We start from the raw sequence: 22,502 nt of genomic DNA, 5'->3' as shown, positions 1-22,502 counted from the left end.
AATTGGACCCTAGGCAGCTCCCTATACCCCTAGTTACTGTCTTGCAGGGAGGTGCCTAACTACTTGGCACCCTCAGTGATGTTACCTTTCCTTTTCCATTAACTCATACAGTATTGTGTGTTCGAACACAAATGCCATTTCTGAAAGCAACTATAAGACAGTAAGACATATTTAGAGCCCGCCATTGGCAAGAAAATGTAATAGGTGAAAATCAGATGTCAAATCTTCAAAAAGACATCTCAAAAGAATCAGACAGGACACTTTTTGTGGCCTCCAGAACTACTTCCTCAGAAGCATAAGCACCACATATAGATAATAATATAATGTTCTTTGCATCTTTTTTCGTACTTTGCCCTATAATAATAAATGAACCCTGAACTCTTAGTAAGAGCCTGACTTAGCTGGGGAATTAAGCGGTTTGCAAAATTGTTTAAAAGCAACAAACAGGAGTTTAGCAAACTTTAAAAGCACTGAATTTTTTTTAATAAATGTATATTGGAAAGTTGGTTAGAATGATGTTTTCTTAGGCACATTTTTATTTTGGGGATGACTTGCCCTTTAAGGCCCATTCATTAATCAAGTAAGTCATTTTTCAGATGCTTGAATTGCAGTTCCAGGTATTCCATGAGGCTCGTTCATCTCAGATTACAGTGAACATTTTTTAAGTTAAAGAACAAATTTGCCTATGGTTTTTTTATTTGCTGATTGAAGCAATTCAATGGTATTCCCATGCCTGAGAAACCCAATTCAAAAGTTATTGAGATCATTTAATACTCAGTGTGGGGGATCATAAAATAACATGCAAAGTTTGGTCAAGGTTAAGTTACCCATTGCTGCAATGGGTAACTTAACCTTGACCAAACTGTGCATGTTATTATGAGAATGATGAGAAGGTAGCATTTTTAGTTGCTACACAAAATATAGCAAATATAGCCCTGTTATTCTGGAACCTTGTTTATTTGGTATTGAGAGGAGTCAGGACCAGTGATCCTGACTGCTGGAAACTGCACTGAATTGGGGTACTTTTGTAGAAGCCTCATGTAGTGATCGTATTCATTTTTCTTTGTGGTCCTGGTGCACATACATAGAGAGAAAGGCCAACTTTTTCCTTCCAAGTTTGGCTTTTCATTGTACTGTACATGTGCACCCCAAATTGGATTTAAGTAAAGATTAAAAAAGAAGGAGATGGTGAAAGGGTGCTCCTAGTATAGTAGTTTCAGCAAATAATGGCAATGGTCTTGGGTGTTTAAGACCAGGTATGGAATTAAATGCAGTGTGCAACCATAATTTTGTTGGTTCTTTACTAACTAGTTTTCTCCATCTGACAGTACTGGTACTAAACATTGTGCATTCTGTCTACTAAGAAAAATAAACTTGATATTTAACAGACAGGATAAAACTATACCTAGTCGCTTTGCAACGAGAGCTCACATGGCAGGCAATGTCTATTCACAGACCTATAATGATATGTTTCTCTTTGGACAAGGCTAGTTAAAGAGCCACCACTTACCCAATAAAGCGTCATTGTTCAGTGGAAAGAAAAGATTCTTTCTCAAACACTGCAAGCTAAAATAATTCAGGGGGTTTTTTTTTTCCAAGTGTCGGGCTAAACTGTCAAACGTTGGCAGTCCACTTTTTAATGAGATGTTGAAATTGAATAACTTTTAGACATGACCTAAGTATCCACCAATAACTCCTAAAGAACAGAAGTTCTATTCCCTTTCTAGGCTCGGCAGGAAAATCAAGCTTCTGTGTGTCACATTAAAAACTCCAGGCAGTCAGATCACAGAATTTAAATAGTTTTAAACCTGCAGTCTCAAATGTAAATGTACACAAACATTGCAGATAATCACTTAACCCAGACAGATTGCCGTGAAGAAAACCAAACTACCAGGGAAAAAAATGTATGGAAAGTAATGAGAGCAGACATATGTTAAATAGACACAAAAACTCTGATTTAAAGTACTGTATTAGTAGATTTTGTAGAGTTTCTAAATTACTGAAACATAGCGCCTCCGTGAATGATTAAATTAAAATTCACAGGTGATTCACTGTGAATTAAAGTTTAACTTTGACTTAACTATAAGGGGGTTATTTATCAAAGTCCGAATTTATCTCAATATTTTCTGCTACAAACTCCGATAAAGTCAGCTCGGGTTTTTTACGCTTGTTTTTTCATTACATTTTCTCGAAAAATTTGCTTCCCAGACGGAAAAAAATCTGATTTTCAGTTTTTTTTTGGATTTTTCCATCTGATTTTCACGATTTTTTTGGAATTTTGGAATTTTCACCCGAGAACATCACACGAAACCCAGTGCACATCAAAAAATCAATGGGACTTCTCCCATTTACTTATATGCAACCTCGACAGATCTGAGATGCCGGATTTTCAGATTCTGACGTTTCCATCCTCGGGGTTTAATAAAATCCGACGAATTAGTTAATTTTGTTTTTTAAAAGTCCGATTTTATTAAAAAAATCCAATTTTTTTGTGATTTTTGCATTCAGAGTTTAGTAAATAACCCCCTTAGTATGTTAAAGAATGGCCAATTCTAAGCAACTTTGCAATTGGTCTTCATTATTTTTTTTATATATAGTTTAAAAATATTTGATTTTTCTTCTGACTCTTTCCAGCTTTCAAATAGTGGTCACTGACCCCATCTAAAACAAATGCTACAACTGTTTTGTTATTCTAGTCAGCCCACCTCTCTCATTAAAAAAAATTATGGTTGCTAGGGTCATTTGTACCCTAGCAACTTGATTGCTAAAATTACTGAAACTGGACAGCTGTTGAATAAAAAGCCAAATAACTAAAAAAACACAAATAATTAAAAAAATTAAAACCAAGTGCAAATTAACTCAGAATATCCCTGTCTACATCATACTAAAAGTTAACTCAAAGGTGAACAACCCCTTTAAAATGCACTTGTTGGTGATGTTTTCTTGCATTAGGACCGAAATGCCAATATTGGCACTTTCTTCAACAAATTAATAGATTCTCGCCATGTCTGTTGGGTGTCCTCCCACACTCTAAAAATATACAGCCAATGTATTGGCTCCTGATGCAACTGACCCTAGTGTCAGAAATTCATATGAAGTTCATCTTAAAATTAAATCTTTTATTGCTCGTGTTTTATCTTTTTCTTGGAAGACATAAATGAACCTTGGAAAATGAAAAGAGTGGCCCAAAGATTAGTTTAGAACCAGTTATTACTTACTAACATTACTATTATAGGAAGACGACCATGGAGACCACCTAAGCAGCATGGGACCCCTTTTTATTGGGCCCAAACCATGGGATACGAATCTCAATTTTAGTAGAGAAGGGGACACTGAAATAGAGAACAGTCTCCTTTCATGATTTTATTTATTTTATTATTATAATTTGCCTTTGTATAAATCCTCTCTCACCTGAAATGTAAAATGTTTGCTGGAGTGGACACCAAATATTCTGGTGAACCAATATTCCCATGGCATTATATTCTAAATGAAGCCTGTTCACACTTCCCTGACCCCCATTGTTCCTTAGATTCTGTGGAATAATAGCGCTAAATGTCCAAGTATTCAAAATATTGCTTGGCTTATAGTTTTGCAGAAGCTTTTTATCTCACAAATTTACTTTGGTCTGTATTAAGCCATCGGGAAAGTTAATGGACTAGACATGAATTATTAATAATAGCATCTTAAATCGCTGCTTTAGCCTCAACGTTTTCAGCAAAATGTTGTGTTTGCTACAGCTGAATAAAAGCAGAATTATGGTCACAGAGACAGAGTTATTTATGAATACTGTTACCAGTGTTTTGCAATAAGGGAACAAATGTTGCGCTTACTGAAGTTATTCATGACACAGGTACTTGCGCCAAACATGCTCTGATTCCATATAGTGCCTGAATTGTACACTGGAGCTTCCACCACTAGGGATGTAGCGAACTGCCGATTTGGTGTTCGCGAACACCGGCAAAAAATGCGAACGTTCGCGAACAGTTCGCGAACTTCGAACACCCGCTAAAATCATTCGATTCGAACGATCGAAGGATTTTCATTCGAATCGAACGATCGAAGCATTCGATCGAATGCTTTTCATTCGATCGAATGCTTACAATCGTTCGAACTAATGGAAATCGTTCGATTTTTAGCGGTCGAAGGAATTCGAATGGTCGAATGGTCGAACGATTTGTATTCGAATCGAACGCGAACTCAAAATGCGAACGTCGCGTGACGTTCACGAACATTCGGCGGACGCGAACGGTCGAAGTTCGCCGGCGAACAGTTCGCTACATCCCTATCCACCACCCTAAACCTGATAATAATCCCAGGATTCCCACTGCAGGCTACATCAAAAGGTGCAGCAAACTTGCTCTATAAGAATCACATAGCTGATGCTGTATCAATGCGGCATGCTGGAAATAAAATATTCTCCACTCATCTATGAAAATGTTAGCTGGAACTTGCATCTAATTTGCAAAGATGCACACAGCGATTGCATTTGTTTTGATGCTTCCGACTCGATTGGAGCAGTTGCAGCTCTCAGTGAGATTGCAATCATGCTGGGATTTGCTCCCAAAAAATGAATACCACTTTGACAACGCTAAAACTGCATGCCAGGCTAGCAATGCACAAAAGAAATACACATTCAGTTCTCAGTATTTTTCCTTAAGGCAAAACTTTGGGAAAATTATACATTAAGGGGGTCATTTTTTAAATTTTAAGTTGTTTTTTTTACTCACAGCTCCCACGTATGTATATATACATTTATTCCAAGAGGAACGTTCCGTTCACAGCAGATTCCCTGATGCTTTCTCCGAAAGAAAATAAATAGAACATATATTGCGCTTAGGAACAGGTTATATTGTCACTGAAAGGAGCTAAACATAAAGCAAATAAAAACTCTTTCTATTAAAACTTTACCATAGACCAGAGAAAAAAAAGCAAATAAATATATTAACGGTGGCCTTGCTTATGAATAACCTCCGTTTTCATTGTACCAAGTACCACGGTGCACATTGATGCTATAAATGAAAATGGACCTTGGGATTGAAAAGATTTGTATCAATTAACTTTTTCCTTGAAAGATTTCTGACTTTATTTCTGAAAAACATTTAGGTCTTAAAAAGACGGCCATATTGTCTGTAAAAAGTCTTTTTAAAAGCAAAGTAGTTAAGTGTATCTTAGAGATGTGACTGATGTTGGCCAGTGGAAACAGATTACAATTTAAAAAGGACACATTCCAATCATGTCTATATATATATATATATATATATACACACATACATATATATATATATATATATATATATATATATATATATATATATATATATACATATATATATACATATATATATATATATACATACATATGTATATATATATATATATATATATATATATATATATATATATATATATATATATATATATATATATATATATATATACATACATACATATACACATATATATCCAATAAATAAGATCCGCGCTCTCAGGTCTCAAAGTTGTGATTAGACAGAGAAGGGGTTTTCAAAGAGTGGAGTATTTACTCACCACATTTAGGAAGTGGCCCAGGTGCACCGCCATGAGCCCTCAGCATGGGGAGCGGACGAACCGTAAATAAATCTGTGGCAGGCACTCAAATAAAGGCAATCTAGAATTCGGCCAAATCCTTAAATAGTGGACACCCTGCATCTCTACTGGCTACAGCCACGGCTTCCATCAACATAGAAAGGGTTCTGCACACAGGAGCATTTTTGGACCAAAACTGTATTCATTTTCACTGGATACCCCTTTCCATCGTAGTTTGTCTTTCTGCCTTTGTGAGTGACAGAAGAAGGTGCTGCCTTGGGCAAAAAGATGTATATGGACAGAATTCCTAAACTAAAATATGAAAGGAAGGCATTGGGATAACCTGTTTACCCTTTTACTTGTTGTACAGTTATACGTATACAGATATGGGATCCATTATCTGGAAACCAGTTATCCAGAAAGCTCTGAATTACAGTAAGGCCATCTGCCAGAGACTCCATTAATAATTAAAATTTTTCAAAATGATTTCTCTGAATAATAAAACAGTACCTTGTACTTGATCCCAACTAAGATCATTCATCCTTATTGGGTGCTACTGGGTTAACACAGTTAATACAAATCTCAATTTTACATCCCCTGATTTTAAGTTTTCCCTCATTTTACATTGTTGTTTTGTGGTCCCACCTATATATTATGCATAATACATTTCCCTGATTTTACATTTTCCTGTATTTTACATAGTTTTTTCTGGTCCCCTGAAAAAAGTAAAATGGGGTTTCTACTGTATAACTTTTAAATTGTTTTAGCAGACTTATGTTACAGAGATAGAAATATAGAAAGATCCCTTATCTGGAAAAACCCGAAGGTCCTGAGCATTCTGGATAACAGGTCCCACAACCGTATATATTCTGAATTGTGAAACAATGAAAATAAATTTCAACAGACTTGCCATCATTAGTACTGTAGGAGTAATGTATCCTTTATAAGAAGGGAAATAGACCTCCTTATCTGTCAGACTGATCTGTGCCACTGCATTCTCTTGCCTCATCCAACCTTCCCCACCTCTCCCATCTGGAAAGGGAACATGGTGATCAGTGCAAGTCAAGTTTTATTTTTGGCTTCCATATTAAAATAAATGAGATAACAGACCATCACTAAACACATGCAAGCAATCACAGTGGAACATTTAACATTTTCGGGGGAATGTAATAAAAGTCGCAAAGAGCAAAACAATTCGTACCAATAAGAATAAAAATCTCAAAATGTAATATTGTTGCTTAAACTGTTATTACATTGCGAATTTTAATTGCGCATTGCGAATTTTAATTGCGCACTCTTAAGAAGTGCTGGAAGGTGTCGTAATCTTTTGGAGCAAATTACTTTTTCAGTAAGAAGTTTTATTACATTTACTGCGCATTGGCGCAAACTATATAATTCTCAAACTGTCTTCCACTATCAGAAGTGGTCGCTAAACAGTTTCCAGATTCGCAAAAGCTATATTAAATTCACTCAAAGCAAAAATTTTTGCACAAAGGCATAACTTTTTGCATTGCGAATATTTTTTCAGTTTCTTATTTTTATTACGTTCCCCCATTTATACCTAGAAATATGTATGAAAAACATAATATATCTACAATATATATATATATATATCTATACCTACAATATAGTAGTGTGTGTGAAATCTGGATTTTGGAAATAGAGATTACAGATGACCTGCAATTAATCAATGTCAATCTGCCAGAGAAAAGTGTAGCATTTTTCCCCTTTTCAGATCATTTACTTATCGTTATTGTAAGCGTGTTTCAAAAATGTCAAACAGAGTGTCATATACATAAACAGACTATATATGGAGGAGTCATGGGTTGCTTCTCATTAGAAGCCACCTTGGAACTGACTATGCATGTTGTAGCTTTTCTTAGACTTTATATGTTTAAATGGACATTGTCTAACCATTTAGACAGTGAGATAGCAGACAAATATCAGAAATTACTTATACAGGTATGGAGTCTATTATCCAGAAATCCAATATCCAGAAACCAACAAATTATGGGAAGGAAGTCTCCCATAGACTCCATTTTAATTAAATAATTAAAATTTTTAAAACCAATTTTATTTTTCTCTGTAATAAAACAGTACCTTGTACTTGATTCAAACTAAGATATAAGTAATCCTTATTAGAGGCAAAATAATACTATTTATTTAATGGTTAAATTAATTTTGATTTATCAAAACTTGCGTTTATAGCTTAAAGGAGAACTTAAGCTTAACTAAAGAAGTAGGCTAGAAATGTTGTACATTATGTTTTAGGCTTCTGTACCAGCCCAAGGCAACCACAGCCTTTTAGCAGGGAAGATCTGTGTCTCTGAAGATGCCCCAGTAGCTCCTTATCTTCTTTGTTGCTGATTCAGTGCACATGCTCTGTGCTGCTGTCACTTCCTGAGCTTAGGGATCGACTCAAAATATACAGAACACAAAATATAAATGTCACAATATAAGGCTGATTAATAATCAGTACAGATAATTACAACATGGAAGCTTAGAAACCAGTGCAACTAGCATCAGAATTTAATAATCAGCCTTGTAGCATCAGCTTATATTACAGTCATTTTCTGCTTGATAATTAGTGACGACCCCTAAGCTTAGCTTCTCAACAGCTGCTCAGAGTCCACTGAGCATGTGAGTGTCACAGACACTTTCCAAGATGGTGCCCCCATGTGAAAAGTTTGAAGATCATTGCTGCTATTGAGAAGCTGAAACTTTACGCTGGTGCAATGAATTCAGTATATAAAATATGGCCTTTTTAGCCATATTTATTTTTAGGGTTTAGTTCTCCTTTAATAAATACTCACCCACATTCTATTTATTACCATGGAATTTTTAGAACTGTATTTATCAAATGGTGAGTTCTACATTTTGTCCATTGACAAATACAGTGAGTTTTTATTTATTAATCTCTTAACTCACATTTGATGAATCTGCCCAATAATGTATCGAGATCAAAATTACAGAAAGATCCCATAGGCTTATCTGGTGCAAATTAACCAGTGCTATTAATGACTTCTTAAGTGCAAAGCCACATAACTAGTGTGGTACTGTGTGACTGGGCTGCAATTAAGCTCTACTGAGCAAGACCCTTTTTACGTCTGGGTAAAAGGTTATTGGTTTCTATTTTTGTATGGAATCTATGTATGTTCAATATATACTTCCCTTCTATTGTACAGCTCTGGGAAAAATGTTGTTGCTTTATTAATACAGGTATGGGAGCTGTTATCCAGAATGCTCGGGACCTGGGGTTTTCTGGATAATGGATCTTTCCATAATTTGGGTCTTAATGGCTTAAGTCTACTAGAAATTCATTTAAACATTAAATAAACCCTATAGGCTGTTTTTGCTTCCAATAAGGATTAATTATATCTTAGTTGGGATCAAGTACAAGCTACTGTTTTATTATTACAGAGAAAAGGGAAATCATTATTAAAAATTTTGATTATTTGGATAAAATGGAGTCTATGGGAGACAGCCATCCCGTAATTCGGAGCTTTCTGGATATCGGGTTTCCGGATAAGGGATCTTATACCTGTACATGTTAAGATTGAACATTTGATCCGTCACTAGATCAGTCTATTGGTTCTTAATTAAGTTTTTATTGGGTCAGTAGGACCTAACTACAAGGATTTAAAGGGCAATATAACCAACCCAATAAAAACAAAATTAAGAACCAGTAGACCAGAAGCATAGTGCAATGTTAAATGTTGCTGATGGGATTAAACACCTTTGCAGTAGCAGTCTCATTGGAATGGTCAGTGCATGGTAGATTACTGTAATTTATGTTGGCAGCTGATTGTTGGATGTTAGTAGAAAGAACCAACAGTTCTGGGCTGGTCTTGAGGACCATTTCTGTCTTGCTTTTTCCCTCCCCCTTCTATATGTCACTTTAATGGCATCAAAGGAAGCAGACTTTTTGTTTGATAGTATATGGCTAGTGGGTTGACAGAATGCTGCTCCCTAGGCAACAATATTCTTTCCTTCCAGATCTCAGACAAGTTCTACTGGAATGTTTCCAGCTCTGATCATTAGAAATGTGAGTTGACATGGTTTTAAAGTTCAGGTCATTATCGCTACACATTGTGCGCTAATATGTACACGTATATAGCTGAATAAATCATTATCAGTGCAAAGAGCCTGTATTGTGATAATCAGCACTGTGCACAGTGGCATAGGTGACTTAGAAATTAATTCAGCCAAAACATTTTTTTTTATTTTTTTTTACTATACCCAGTACATCTGACCTACATATAATGTTCTAGCCAGAGATTTCCGGCATCTCTAGAAAACTAAAAAAGGATGGTTGGTTTAACGGTAAATGTGTTGCTTGCGTTTAGTTTTGTGATCACTTCAAGTGGTATATGGATGCTTAATTATTGTTATTTTGTGATCTGGAACCAGCCCTCTGACCCAAAGGCCACTTTCATTATGAGCTACACTACAGCAGTGGCAAAGTCTGCAATGTTCTGTTTATTATTGACGTTTATTTGTTTAGAAACATGAATATAATTATTAGTTGAAAAAAATGTTTTGTACTTACATAACAGATATTGTTTTATTTTAGCATTGGAATATTGGAAAGCACATTTGTAATATAATAGGTTAATTAAAGAAGAAGGAAAGCTACCAAGGCATTTTATTGCCAATAGATTAACCACAATAATGCAAGCTAGAATGCTATATTTATTCTGCAGAATGCTTTACCATACAGCTCTAGAAGTTCTCTCTGTTTGTTTAGGATAGCGGCTGCCATATTAGCTTAGTGTGACATCACTTCCTGCCTGAGTCTCTCCCTGCTCACTCATAGCTCTGGGCTCAGATTACAGCAGGGGAGGGAGAAGGGAAAGGGGGGGGGGAAATTGAGCATGCTCAAGACCAAGCCCTGGAGGTTTAATCTGAAAGAAGGAAGTCTGATACAGAAGCCCATGTATACACAATAAAAGCACAGAAATGCAGATTTTCTGTTGACAGAGGACTCAGAGCAGCATTACTTTGAGTGTTTAATGGTGTATTTATATAGACCTTTCTGATAAAGCTTACTTAAGTTTAGCCTTTCCTTCTCCTTTAAAACTCATAGTTTGGCCAAATACCCAAGTAGAAAATAATTAAGAACACAAATTAAAGGGGCGAAAACAAATGCTACGAAACAATGTCATTCAGCCTCCACAAAATTCTTACTGAATATATGCCGATAAAAGATGCCTATCTGCTGTGTTCACAGTAAAGGTGGACATACACGGGCCGATAAAAGCTGCCGACAGACCGAGTCGGCAACTTATTGGCCCGTGTATGGGGCCCCCCCGACGGGCTCCCCGATCGAGATATGGCCGAAAGTCGACCAGATCTCGATCGGATGGGACTAAAAATCCCGTCGGATCGCGGCCGCATCTGTTCATTGATGCGGTCCCGTGATCCGACCGCCCATAAAGCCACCGTTAGGATCCGATCATTGGGCCCTAGGGCCCACGATCAGATCAGCCCGATATTGCCCACCTCAAGGTGGGCATATCGGGGAGAGATCCGCTCGTTTGGCGATGCCGCTCTCCGTGTATGGCCACCTTTAGGCTACTTCTTAGGCATTTTTCAGCCCCAAACGAAAAATATTAATACAGATTCTGTCATGCTTTATGGCTGGATTTAACACAGCAGTAAGAGATTGTGTTATTACTGTATCCTATTATGTACTGGCCACTTCAGTGCCTGTCCATGCCTTAGAAATTTTGCATTGGGTGCTAATGTGGACAATGGACAGTTTTCAGGTTAATTAAATCAGAGTATTCATGTATCAGCAGCGGATCCTAAATCATTTGTGATCCCGAAAAAGAAAAAAAAAATCCCCACCACAAGTGATAAAAAGTTCTCTGTGGGCTCCAGAATGTGTGCTGCCTAACACCTCATAAGACCACTTTATTAGTCTAATAAAATGTATTGCAACCTGCAAAAAGAGGCACACGCTTAACTGCATTGGCAAGGAATATAATAGGTTTCATTAACATTCACCCAGCAGCAGGGAAAAAAGCAGAGGGACTTCCAGCTACATTTTTCCTAAAGCCCAGTGTGCCGTTTGCATGCGACTATGGTGTCAGGATGGTGACTGAGTGCTGCAGTCACTGCTTCTATAGGTCAGTGTTAGCACATTGAAGGACAGCTCCTGACAGCTAAGGGGAAAATCACACTCAGTTCCCCTTAGCTGCAGCCTATTTCAGACCAATGCACTGGCTCCGCTAGTCATGATCTCAGCAAGCTCTTGTTTTGTGCTGTCTTCGGGGTACCAAGAGCCAGGCCCCCTGGCTCGATGAGTGGTACAGTCCACTGAGGATTCTGTTGCTGGCTCCAGCCTGTCCTCTGTCTAACAGCATTTCCTGACAACTCATAGGCCAACCAACACAATTTGTCCCTATTAAAGATGCTTTGTGCATCTTGTAATCATTAGCAATACAGCAAAAATGAAAGGATCTAAACAGCAGCATACACTAATAGAAGTTAACATAATATAAAATCGGTTTTAAATAGGAATTGTTAAACGTCTGTATAGACTGCCCTATAGATATATCCTCTCCTTAATAATTCAATATCATCAAATTAAGTGTGGTGTTCATGCAAATGGCCTGTAAATGTCACTGTGCTCAGACTTCCTGGTAGCTTTATGGTGAAAGTTACTATTGTGTAATGCCTGCATGACTCTGCTAATAAAGCACTATTATACTCTACTCATCCTTGGCTACCCAAAACATAACATTAAGCAATAAATAATGAGACGCTGCACTGTGCAATAGAATCAGCTGATCTATCCATTTTTGGTGGATCAGATGGAATTTGTGGAATGTTATACAGCATTTGTATTTTTTCCTTCCATCACTGTAACCAATAAAAGCTGTAGCCAGTATCAATAAAAACTTATTGTCACACATTTTACTTAACAGGAAGTTAAGTGTCACGATCGCCTTCCTAAATCGAGAACAGGTGCTAGGCTCCCTGGTCTTGGCTCTGCTTCTGTCTGTAGCTGCCGCCTTTCACTTCGGGAGGAACCCGACACTAATCGGAACCTGCCAGGTCTTAATAAGAGAGGAGCCAGGAATCAGAGACGAAGAGCCGTGCGAGGCTCGAAACGTTGCTTTGCTGCCCTGCTGTTGGTAAATAAAGGCAATTTTTAACTTTATCCTGGAGTGCCATTTCGTCTCTGATTCCTGTATTCCAGTGGGGAAGGACACTGCGGGAGGTGCACCGTAACAATTGAGAAAATTAACCAGGTGTGTGCCCCTCAAATCCTCTTAATAAGAGAGGAGCCAACCAAGAGTTCTGGATCTGGACTGGCAAAGGGGCACGGTCGTTATCAAGGTTTTGGACAGAAGGCACAGTTCTAGGAATAGACAAAAGCATAGTCAGGCCGGGTCGTTGCTGGCAGAGTTCAAGCAAGGTCTGATGGGCCGGGTCGGTGTGGGCAGAGTTCAAGGATAGTCAGACAGGCAAGGGTCCATACCGGTAGAATCGTCAGGCAGGCAATGGTCAATATTTAGAATTAGACAGGCAGGGATCAAAACTAGGAATTAAACACGGAGAAATCCCACACAGGATACTAGCAAAGTAGACCTAACAATGGGCAATGATTTTGGATACAAAGCCCCTTTTCGCATCACTCGGCATGAAGATGTCACATGCACGGCGTGTAAAAGCCAGAGGTGCGCGCCTGTTATCCAGAATGCTCGGGCCCTGGGGTTTTCCCAATAACGGATCTTTCTGTAATCAGGATCTTCATACTTTAAGTATACTAAAAATTATTGAAACATTAAATAAACCGAATGGGCTGGCTTTGCTTCCAATAAGGATTCATTTTATCTTAATTTTGGATCAAGTACAAGGTACTGTTTTATTAATACAGAGAAAAAGCAAATAGTTTTAAAAAATTTGGATTATTAGTTCTGAGCTTTCTGGATAATGGGTTTCCGGATAACAGATCCCATACCTGTTTACCAAGACAGGCTCAACCCTTTGCACCTTATCCTCGACTATTAAAGAATTGCACCTTCCAGCAGCATTGTTTTTTTTTTTTGGTTTTTTTTTTTTAGCAATTTGACCTTTGCCCCCACCCTGCAGACAAAATAAGCACAAATATATTTAAAAACCACTACCTTAATATGAATTACTGTTCTGAAAACTATCACTGCCTTAAAATGTCCCATATGAAATCTTGTGCCAAGTTATAAGAACCTAGTCTGTTTAGCAGGGTAAATAAATGATCTAATAAGTACATACATGGCACAAAAATGCCACTCATGGGTTAAAACACCACCAAGGAATATGAGGTCACAATGAGTAGGACAATAACCTTAATACAGGACAAAACATGCTGTACATATATAACCGATAGCAGCAAAAATCGGGGTTCAACTGTAGCACGTTACCGCCTGAAACTCACTTATATACAGTGTTACAGACACCTCCTTAATACAAAATAGTCTTGAGGACACATGATTATATTCAGGGTTGCAGGTACTTTCCACTATGTAAGATTTTGTGTGCACAGTATTGTATTACAGGTATAGAATCTGTTATCCAGAATGCTTGGGACCTGGGGTTTTCCGGGTAAGGGATCTTGCCATAATTGGTATCTCCATACCTTAAGTCTACTAAAAAACTATTTAAACATTAAGTAAACCCAATATTGTATTCTCTTACATAAGGATTATTTATGTCTTAGTTTGGATCAAGTACAAGATACTGTCTTCATAATACACGGAAAAAGAAAATGATATTTTAAAATTTTAATTATTTTATTAAAATGGAGTCTATAGGAGATGGCCTTCTGGTAATTAGGAGCTTTCTGGATAACGGATCCCGTACCTGTTTTAGCATCTCCCTTTAACAGCAGCCATTTTTTCCCATTCTGTAACTAGAAGTGAGTAAGGTGGGCTCAGCTGCTCAAGATTTTGTTCAGAATAAAAAAAAAATTAAAAGGACAAAGCAAAGATTCTCAAAGAACTGAGTAACATGCAAAATATTTGGTACATGGACAAGAACACAAAAAAACAACAACTGGGTAACTCATTCTATGCAGAGACTCAATGGAACTGCAAAATCCCATCATTTTAAGTGCTTCTTTGAGAATCAAGGTTTTTAAAAAGAAGAATACTCCACATTTATTATTTTTTGAAGTGTGCTTGATAATAATGTGTAATATTAAACAGTATAGTGTAGCTTTGGATAACGTTTAGCTTTGCTTCTGGGTCAGGTGGCAGCAGCAGACACGATTGATTTTCCTTATCTTAACTCCAGTGGGACCAGGGGCAAGGGGAGTAGGACCACACCTTCAACATTAGCATTTAAAAGAGTCAAACTTCTGCTTAAAGATGGAAATTTGGCTCTTAAAGGGGGTTGTTTACCATTGAGTTAACTATTAGTACTATTTTTTGGGTACTTCGACCATTCGATATTCGAATTAGAAGGATTTTACTTCGAGGGTCGAATTCGAGGGTTTATTAACCCTCGAAATTCGACCCTTGATAAATCTACCCCTTAGTGTGATGTAGAGAGAGATATTCTGAGACAATTTGCAATTGGTTTTAATTTTTATTATGTGTGGTTTTTAAGGTGTTTAGCTTTTTATTCAGCAGCTCTCCGGTTTGCAATTTCAGCAATCTGGATTCCAGGATCCAAATGACCCTAGCAACCATGCATTGATTTGGAGACTGGAATATGAATATGAGAGGCCTGAATATAAAGAAAAGTACTAAAAAGTAGCAATAACAATTTATTTGTTGCCTCACAGAGCATTTGTTTTTAGATTGGGGTCAGTGACCCCCCATTTGAAAGCTGGGAAGTTTCAGAAGAAGACAGCAAGGAATTCAATAACTATAAAAAATAAGTAATTAAGACCAATTGAAAAGTTGCTAAGGATTGGCCATTCTATAACATACTAAAAGTTAACTTAAAGGCGAACCATCACTTTAAATTCCCCAGTGGTGGCTTTCCATACCATGATTAACTCCTCACTAGGGATGTAGCGAACTGTTCGCCGGCGAACTAGTTCGCGCGAACTTCGACTGTTCGCGTCCGCCGCAAGTTCGCGAACGTCGCGCGACGTTCGCCAATAGGCGTTCGCGTCAAAATCGGTCGCCCATTCGACCATTCGATCGCTAAAATCGAACGATTTTCGTTCGATTCGAACGAAAATCGTTCGATCGAACGATTAAAATCCTTCGATCGTTCGAATCGAACGATTTTCGGATGATCGAAGTTCGCGAACAGTTCGCGAACAGTTCGCAAATTATGCCGGTGTTCGCGAACGGCGTTCGCGAACACATCGGCGGCGGTTCGCTACATCCCTACTCCTCACTGCTTTAACATGCCAATGTCCTCATTACTAACCTGAAACACATATTTTCTAGATTACACAATTGCCTTCAGCCACCTTTTCTTAACGCACAGCCGGGTCCAATGGTTTGTTTAACTGGGACTCTGGATTAAGGCACTTAAGGCCATATAAAAAAGATGAAAGATGATGTACTTAATAAACCAAAGAAAAATATCACCTTAGGAGATTGAGATGTTGTGTCAATAATTTTTTTTTTGTTTTTAATATACATTTTTGTTTTATGATGTTTTTTGTTTCCCACTGTATCTTTGCTATACACAGTATTCTTCTAATCTTGCTGAGGGGTATGGGGCTGGTGTGCCTATACCATGTTCTTCATTTAAAGAGTTACTGTTTATGTTTTTCACAAATATTAGCATATTCTTTATTTTAATTTGACCTACAACATTATGGCCACATTACAGCTTCATGGCTTCCTCTCTGCTTTATTGCTTATCCCAGCCTATTACCATTCCTGTGCCCCAGTCTTCTAGGCATGCAACTAAATCTGCATCTGTTACTGAATACACCAACAGGGCAGATATGTATTTACAATTTGCAATGTAGTAATTGCTTAATGAAGACTATTACAATATAAAAATGCAAATTTTGCTCTGACTTTCTCCTACATTCCCCCAGTGAAGAAAAATTAAAATGTAAATAAATAAAGACATATCTCATCATTTACAAAAAATTACACCTTTTAACACATTTAATGGTCTACAATAGCCATACCCAATTATGCCCAGTCATTTTCTAAATCCACCCACACCCTTCCCACTTTAGGGTAATCCCTGACTTTTTCTGGCTCTCGAATAGTAAATTATAGAGTTCTGCGGGGTCCAGTGTAATTAGAAGGACCCCACTTCTATAATCAGTGAGACCAGGATGGGTGTGAAACAAAGAAAAAAGGAACTGTGAAGAAACAGCCTATAGAACTGACCCTTCTGTGCCAAGTGAAGTCTACATTATCTAGAGTAGTGAGCCCAAAAAGTGGATTGTGTGCAACATATTGCTCAGTCATTGACCCATTTGATGTTGCTCCCAGCAGCCTCAGAGCAGGTGCTCATATTGAATTCCTGGTTTATAGGTAAGTTTTTATGGTACAAATACCATGTGCACATCCAAACAGAGCCTCCTTCAGGCTGTCAGTCCACATGGTGTTACCAAATAGCCAACCAATGCCTTTATTTGTAGCTCCCTATGAGCGTTTTTCATACTGATGTTGCTCCCCAGCTCTTTTTACATTTGAATTTGGCTCACCTAGACCCATAGCCAGATGGAAGCATTGGGTTGTTTGGATGGATCCATGGCTGCTTTGTCAGACTGTGAGGTGGCCAGAATTTCATCTTTTCTGTTGGCTGGATCATATAAATTCTGAGTAATGCCAACATGAGAGCTTGAGAGCAGAGCTAAATGTTACACTACTGACAGAGATGAATGATGACAGTTGGGAGATATGAGTAGACAGATTAAAAAAAAATGGAAGCACTAGTGGTACTTTCAAAGCCTTTGTACGAACAGTCCAATTTTGCATAAAACCCTGTCAAGTGCCATGAGATGAAAAGTCTATAAATAAATTTGTAATTTCATTTCTTGTTTTGTCCAATAAACACTAATAGGTCCCATGCTATGCACAATTCTATTTTTAATTTCTTCATTACTTTAGAGTTACTCTGCTTTATATTTTATGAATGTTGCATCTGTGATTCAACGGAAATTAAAACTCTCATAAGGTCATGTGAAATGTTACCTGTCCACAGAAAAAAAAAAGAACTCAATCTGCATCCTATTTGAAATTTATATTAATTACATTAGTCTCATACCCAGGTCTACTTGCCGTCTCTCACATTGCAAATAAAGTAACTTTGGTCTACTTCCATAGGCAATAACAAGTGACAACAGAGACGTTTCCAAAAGTTCCAGCCCCACCCCAAATTCTCTCTAACAGCAGCAATAACAGCAAAATACAATTTTTAAAGGGAAAAGATGGATTTGGTAGTAGGGTAGGCACCCTCCAGTTATTGTAGTTGCTTGCTTCAGACCCCAGGGCAGCAATCCCCTTCTTCCAAAAATGTACTGCCCTAGAGATATTTTTTGCTTATTTCGATATTGTACATGAAGCCCATGGCTATACTACTTGGCCTGGCGCTCTGTGTGATTGTTCAACAGATCAAAACACCTCCCACCTCTCTCCATCACCACTTGACCCACACAGTTCCCAAGCTGTCCCCTGCCTCTCTACTTCTCTCCCTCGCTTTAGGATAGCCATCACCTCTTAGTTACATCCCCCATTTGCCCCTAAAACAAGTACCTCTGCTGTCTACCCCCAGTTCGGTCCCTGGCTGGGGTACAGAAAGAGTATGACAAAGTGACACGGAGGAGAAAACTATTCTGGGACAGTGTATTTTTTTTAAGAGGAGGATTACTGGGGGTGCCTAGGGTTGCCATCTGTTTGGTTTTGAACTAGACAGCCTGTTTTTACCACTGTCAACTAGGCACCTCCCAAAGATTCTACCTTTCTTTGTCCTTTAATGATAGTATAGAGTAGAATAAAAGACTAGTGGGGGAATGTAATAAATAAATTACTATTATAAATAATAAATAGTCGCAAAGAGCAAAACAATTTGCACAAATAAGAATACAAATGTGCATTTCACAATGTAATATTATTCCTTAAACTGTTTTGTGAATTTTCATTGCACATTGTCCACTTTTAAGAAGTGCTTGAAGGTGTCGTAATCTTTTGGAGCAAACATAACTTTTTCAGTAAGAAGCTTTATTACATTCACTGTGCGCTGGCGCAAACTATAAAATTCGCAAACCTTCTTCTACTGTCGGAAGTGGTCACTAAGTTTCTGGGTTCACAAAAGCTATAATAGATTTGCACAAAGCAAAATTTGTTTACACAGAGGAATAACTTTTCGCATTGCAAATATTTTTCCGTTAGCGACTTTTATTACATTCCCCATAGGAGTACTTATTTTATTTAATATAAATATATACACTAATATAGTATTTTAGCCATGTTTTTTATTCTAATGGTGTTCTATATATATAAAAAAAAAAGTGCAACATTTGCTACAGATCAAGTAACCTATAGTCGCCTATTTTAACAAAAACATCTTATTGGTTGACCTGAGTTTCTGCACCTGTAAGATTGCAAATAGGAAGTAGAACTTGAAATTTACTGTGGTCTTTTCAGTAGACACATTAGGCAATTTTATTTTCTATGCCATACATTATTCTTTCTACCCATCACCAGCTTATTAGTATTCATGATTTTGTTTAAAATTGTTTGGAGAAAAAAAAAATCATAAAATAAAAAAAAAAGTTAATTTATATAGGAAAATAAACATAAATATAGCCAAGGACAGAGTGCCCTTTCCTTCGGTTACTTACAGTGTGGGCTCTCCCTGGCTCCTGCCTTTAGCAGCGTCCTTGCAATAGGCACGTTATTTGTCATGATGGCAATGTCCAGAGGAGTTAATCCTTCACTATTAGGGGTATTAATATCCAATTCCTCGGCCGTGTACTGATACAGAAGAATTTGTACCGCGTCCAAGTCCTGCTGTTCAACCGCCTCGAACACAGCTTCATTGCACTGAAAAGTCTACGGCAGCAAAAATAGTTTGTTAGCAAAGGTTTACAGGCCACAGAACATTTTCTCTGCAATTTACACTTTATTAAACATTGCTGATTACAGGTCATAAAAAAGCATATTGTTGAGGCAGTTTCAAAGAAAATGCTGGATATTTTACATTCGGTATTACAGTTGCTGGAAAGAGGCTGTTGCAGGACCTATATGACAAATGCAGGGTTGCCCCCCACCAAAGAACTGAAACCGAAACACATGATCATTGGGAAGAGAAGGCCTCAGTTGTTTAGAAACAATTATTAACATAAGTACATAATGAATCATAGCTTACTGTAACAGACCAATTGTACCACAACATTAAAAACAATAGTAGGCGATAGAGGGAGAGAGGGAAGGCTGCAGACTCTTCCGCACTGGTTGCACAAACTAGTGCAACTAGCATCAGAATTTAATAATCAGCCTTGTAGCATCATCTTTTATTACAGGCCAGCCTCATTTGCTGCTTGATAATTTGAGAAGATACCTAAACGTAGCTTCTCAAGAGCTGCTCAGAGCCCACTGAGCATGTGAGTGTTGCAGACACTTTCCAAGATGGTGACCCCCTGTGACAAGTTTGATCATTGCTGCTATTGAGAAGCTGAAACTTAAGGCTGGTGCGATACATTCAGTATATACAATATGGCATTTTTAGCAATATTCATTTTTAGAGTTTAGTTCTCCTTTAAGCCCATAACCAAAGGATCCCACCTTCAGCCAAGCACTACCCAGGAAAGGGGGTAGGACAGCCCTCCCAGCATCCTCATACCCTGAATCCATGGGCTTACAATAACTTGGATAAGCACATGGATCATATTTTGTGTGTGTACCAGTCTAACCCAATTTTAAAGTATTCTTGGGGTCTGCAAATAGGGATTGTTTTGCCTAATAGGTACAACGGGGAGATGTGTGTTGCAGGAAATGTATATACAATCTAACACAAAGAAAAATAACTAAATATATGAGAAATATTTCATACAGTTTTATTTAGTTTCAGAAAAAAATTATGTTGAAGGGGTTGTTCACCATTGAATAAACTTTTTGTATGATTTAGAGAGTGATATTCAATTTGCAATTTAGTTTTCATTGTTTAATATTTTTTAGGTTTTTGGTTATTTAATTTTTTATTTAGCAGCTCTCCAATTTGCATCTTCAGCAATCTGGTTGCTAGGGTCCAAATTACCCTAGCAATTAATTTGCATGAATTGATTTGAATATGAATAGGAGAGTTCCTAAAAAGAAATAAAAGTACTAAAACATAGCAATAATATATTTGTAGCCTTACAGAGCAGTGTTTTTTTTAGATGGGGTAAGTGATGCCCATCTGAAAGCTGAAAAGAGTCAACAACAAAGAGAACAAGGAAGCAAATAATTCAAAAACTATAAAAAAAGGGAAGGCCAATTGAAAAGATACTTAGCGTTAGCCATTCTATAGAATACTAAAAGTTAACTTAAAGATGATCCACTCCTTTCAGACCCAGCCTGAGTGGTGCCAGGCATTTTAACTACCCGAATCCTATGCAAGAATAAGTGACTGACTTTTCTATCGTTTTATCATAGAGAATTCACAACTGCCTGGTACATATCCCTTGCCTCACTTTATATCAGTCTTACGGCCTGCTTACACTATACTTTAAAGGGCAACAAAATCTAAGATACAACTTGATCCAATATAAAAGAATGAATAACACTGACCAGAGTATGCTAAACAAGCCCAAATCTTAATAGATGTTAGGTGCATGTAACTATATGGAACAGGGGGTCATCCTCTTCCCTACAGCCTGTTTTTTTTTTTTTCTGTCGGGGGATGCTGGGAGTTGATGTTCAATAACAGCTAGAGAACTACAAGTTGGATTATGAATTATGGGACACAAGAGAACCTAGTTTACCCCAAACTCCAATACCACAACAGCACAAAAATCTCAGGCATTGTAATCAGATTTTAACCATCTGTTTTTGTGCTTTACCCGGTTTATTCTTTAATTACAGCCAATTCCTATTTGGGGACCTCAAGTACAGATTGTTGAAGGCCTTGAATGTAAATTAATTATGATAAAACTTTTGTTTAGAGCGGGGAATGCAAGGCACCCATATGTTCCCTGCAATACTAGACTCTGTTTTATGAAACCCAACCCTACATGAAGGGGTTGATAGCTTACCGTGGATTTTCAGACCTTACCATGGATTTCCGATCTTTCAGAGTAAAGAATATACAAATGCCATATGGAGCCTGACCAGGAACAAGGAATTTATGTGGTGACAGTATGTATGGGAGACTGCAAAAGGTTTCCTTTGAATATATCGCTTGTTTAGATTCAGATTACAGTAAAGAGCTTGAAACTGTTTCTCGTTACAGATGAATCATGAACATAAGGAGTTAAAGGCACAGTAGGGACAGACATTACTCTGGCATTGACGCCTATGCTTTAGCAAACTCAAAACTAGTTCTGCTTTAAATTGTTTGAAATCTACGTGCCCTGCATAGGAATAGTCTGCTATATAAACGGTGTGCTCTAGTGCCTTTATATGTTCACTTGAACACTAAGCCAAGAAAGAGTTAGTTATTTTGGTTCATACATTACAGGGCACATTTACTATTGGTTGAATATCGAGGGTTAATTAACCCTTGATATTCGACTATCGAAGTAAAATCCTTCGACTTCGAATATCGAAGTCGAAGGATTTACCGCATTTAGTTCGAACGAACGATCGAAGGAAAAATCGTTCCATCGAACGATTAAATCCTTCGAATTGAACGATTCGAAGGATTTTAATCCATCGATCGAACGATTTTCCTTCGACCTGAAAATGCTAAGAAAGCTTACGGGGAGGTCCCCATAGGCTAACAATTGTGCTCGGTAGGTTTTAGTTGGCGAAGTAGGTAGTCTAAGTTTTTTTTAAAGAGACAGTACTTCGACTATCGAATAGTCGAACAATTTTTAG

At 37.6% G+C, this 22,502-nt stretch overlaps 1 protein-coding gene across 2 annotated transcripts in view; it reads right to left on the bottom strand.

Annotated features, from left to right (window-relative positions):
• LOC108701012 (ankyrin repeat and fibronectin type-III domain-containing protein 1) overlaps positions 1 to 22,502 on the bottom strand; it is a 412,491-nt gene that overhangs the window by 165,797 nt on the left and 224,192 nt on the right. For both annotated transcript variants that reach the window (XM_018235128.2, XM_041576478.1), the window contains exon 6: positions 19,328 to 19,538. In XM_018235128.2, coding sequence (XP_018090617.1) covers positions 19,328 to 19,538 — 211 coding nt within the window. The remainder of the gene's footprint in view (positions 1 to 19,327; positions 19,539 to 22,502) is intronic.

The sequence above is a fragment of the Xenopus laevis genome, chromosome 9_10L, assembly GCF_017654675.1.
Source record: "Xenopus laevis strain J_2021 chromosome 9_10L, Xenopus_laevis_v10.1, whole genome shotgun sequence".
In the NCBI taxonomy this organism is placed as follows: domain Eukaryota; kingdom Metazoa; phylum Chordata; class Amphibia; order Anura; family Pipidae; genus Xenopus; species Xenopus laevis.
Note: the sequence above shows the minus strand (reverse complement) of the source record. Positions and strands in the feature narration are given on the sequence as shown.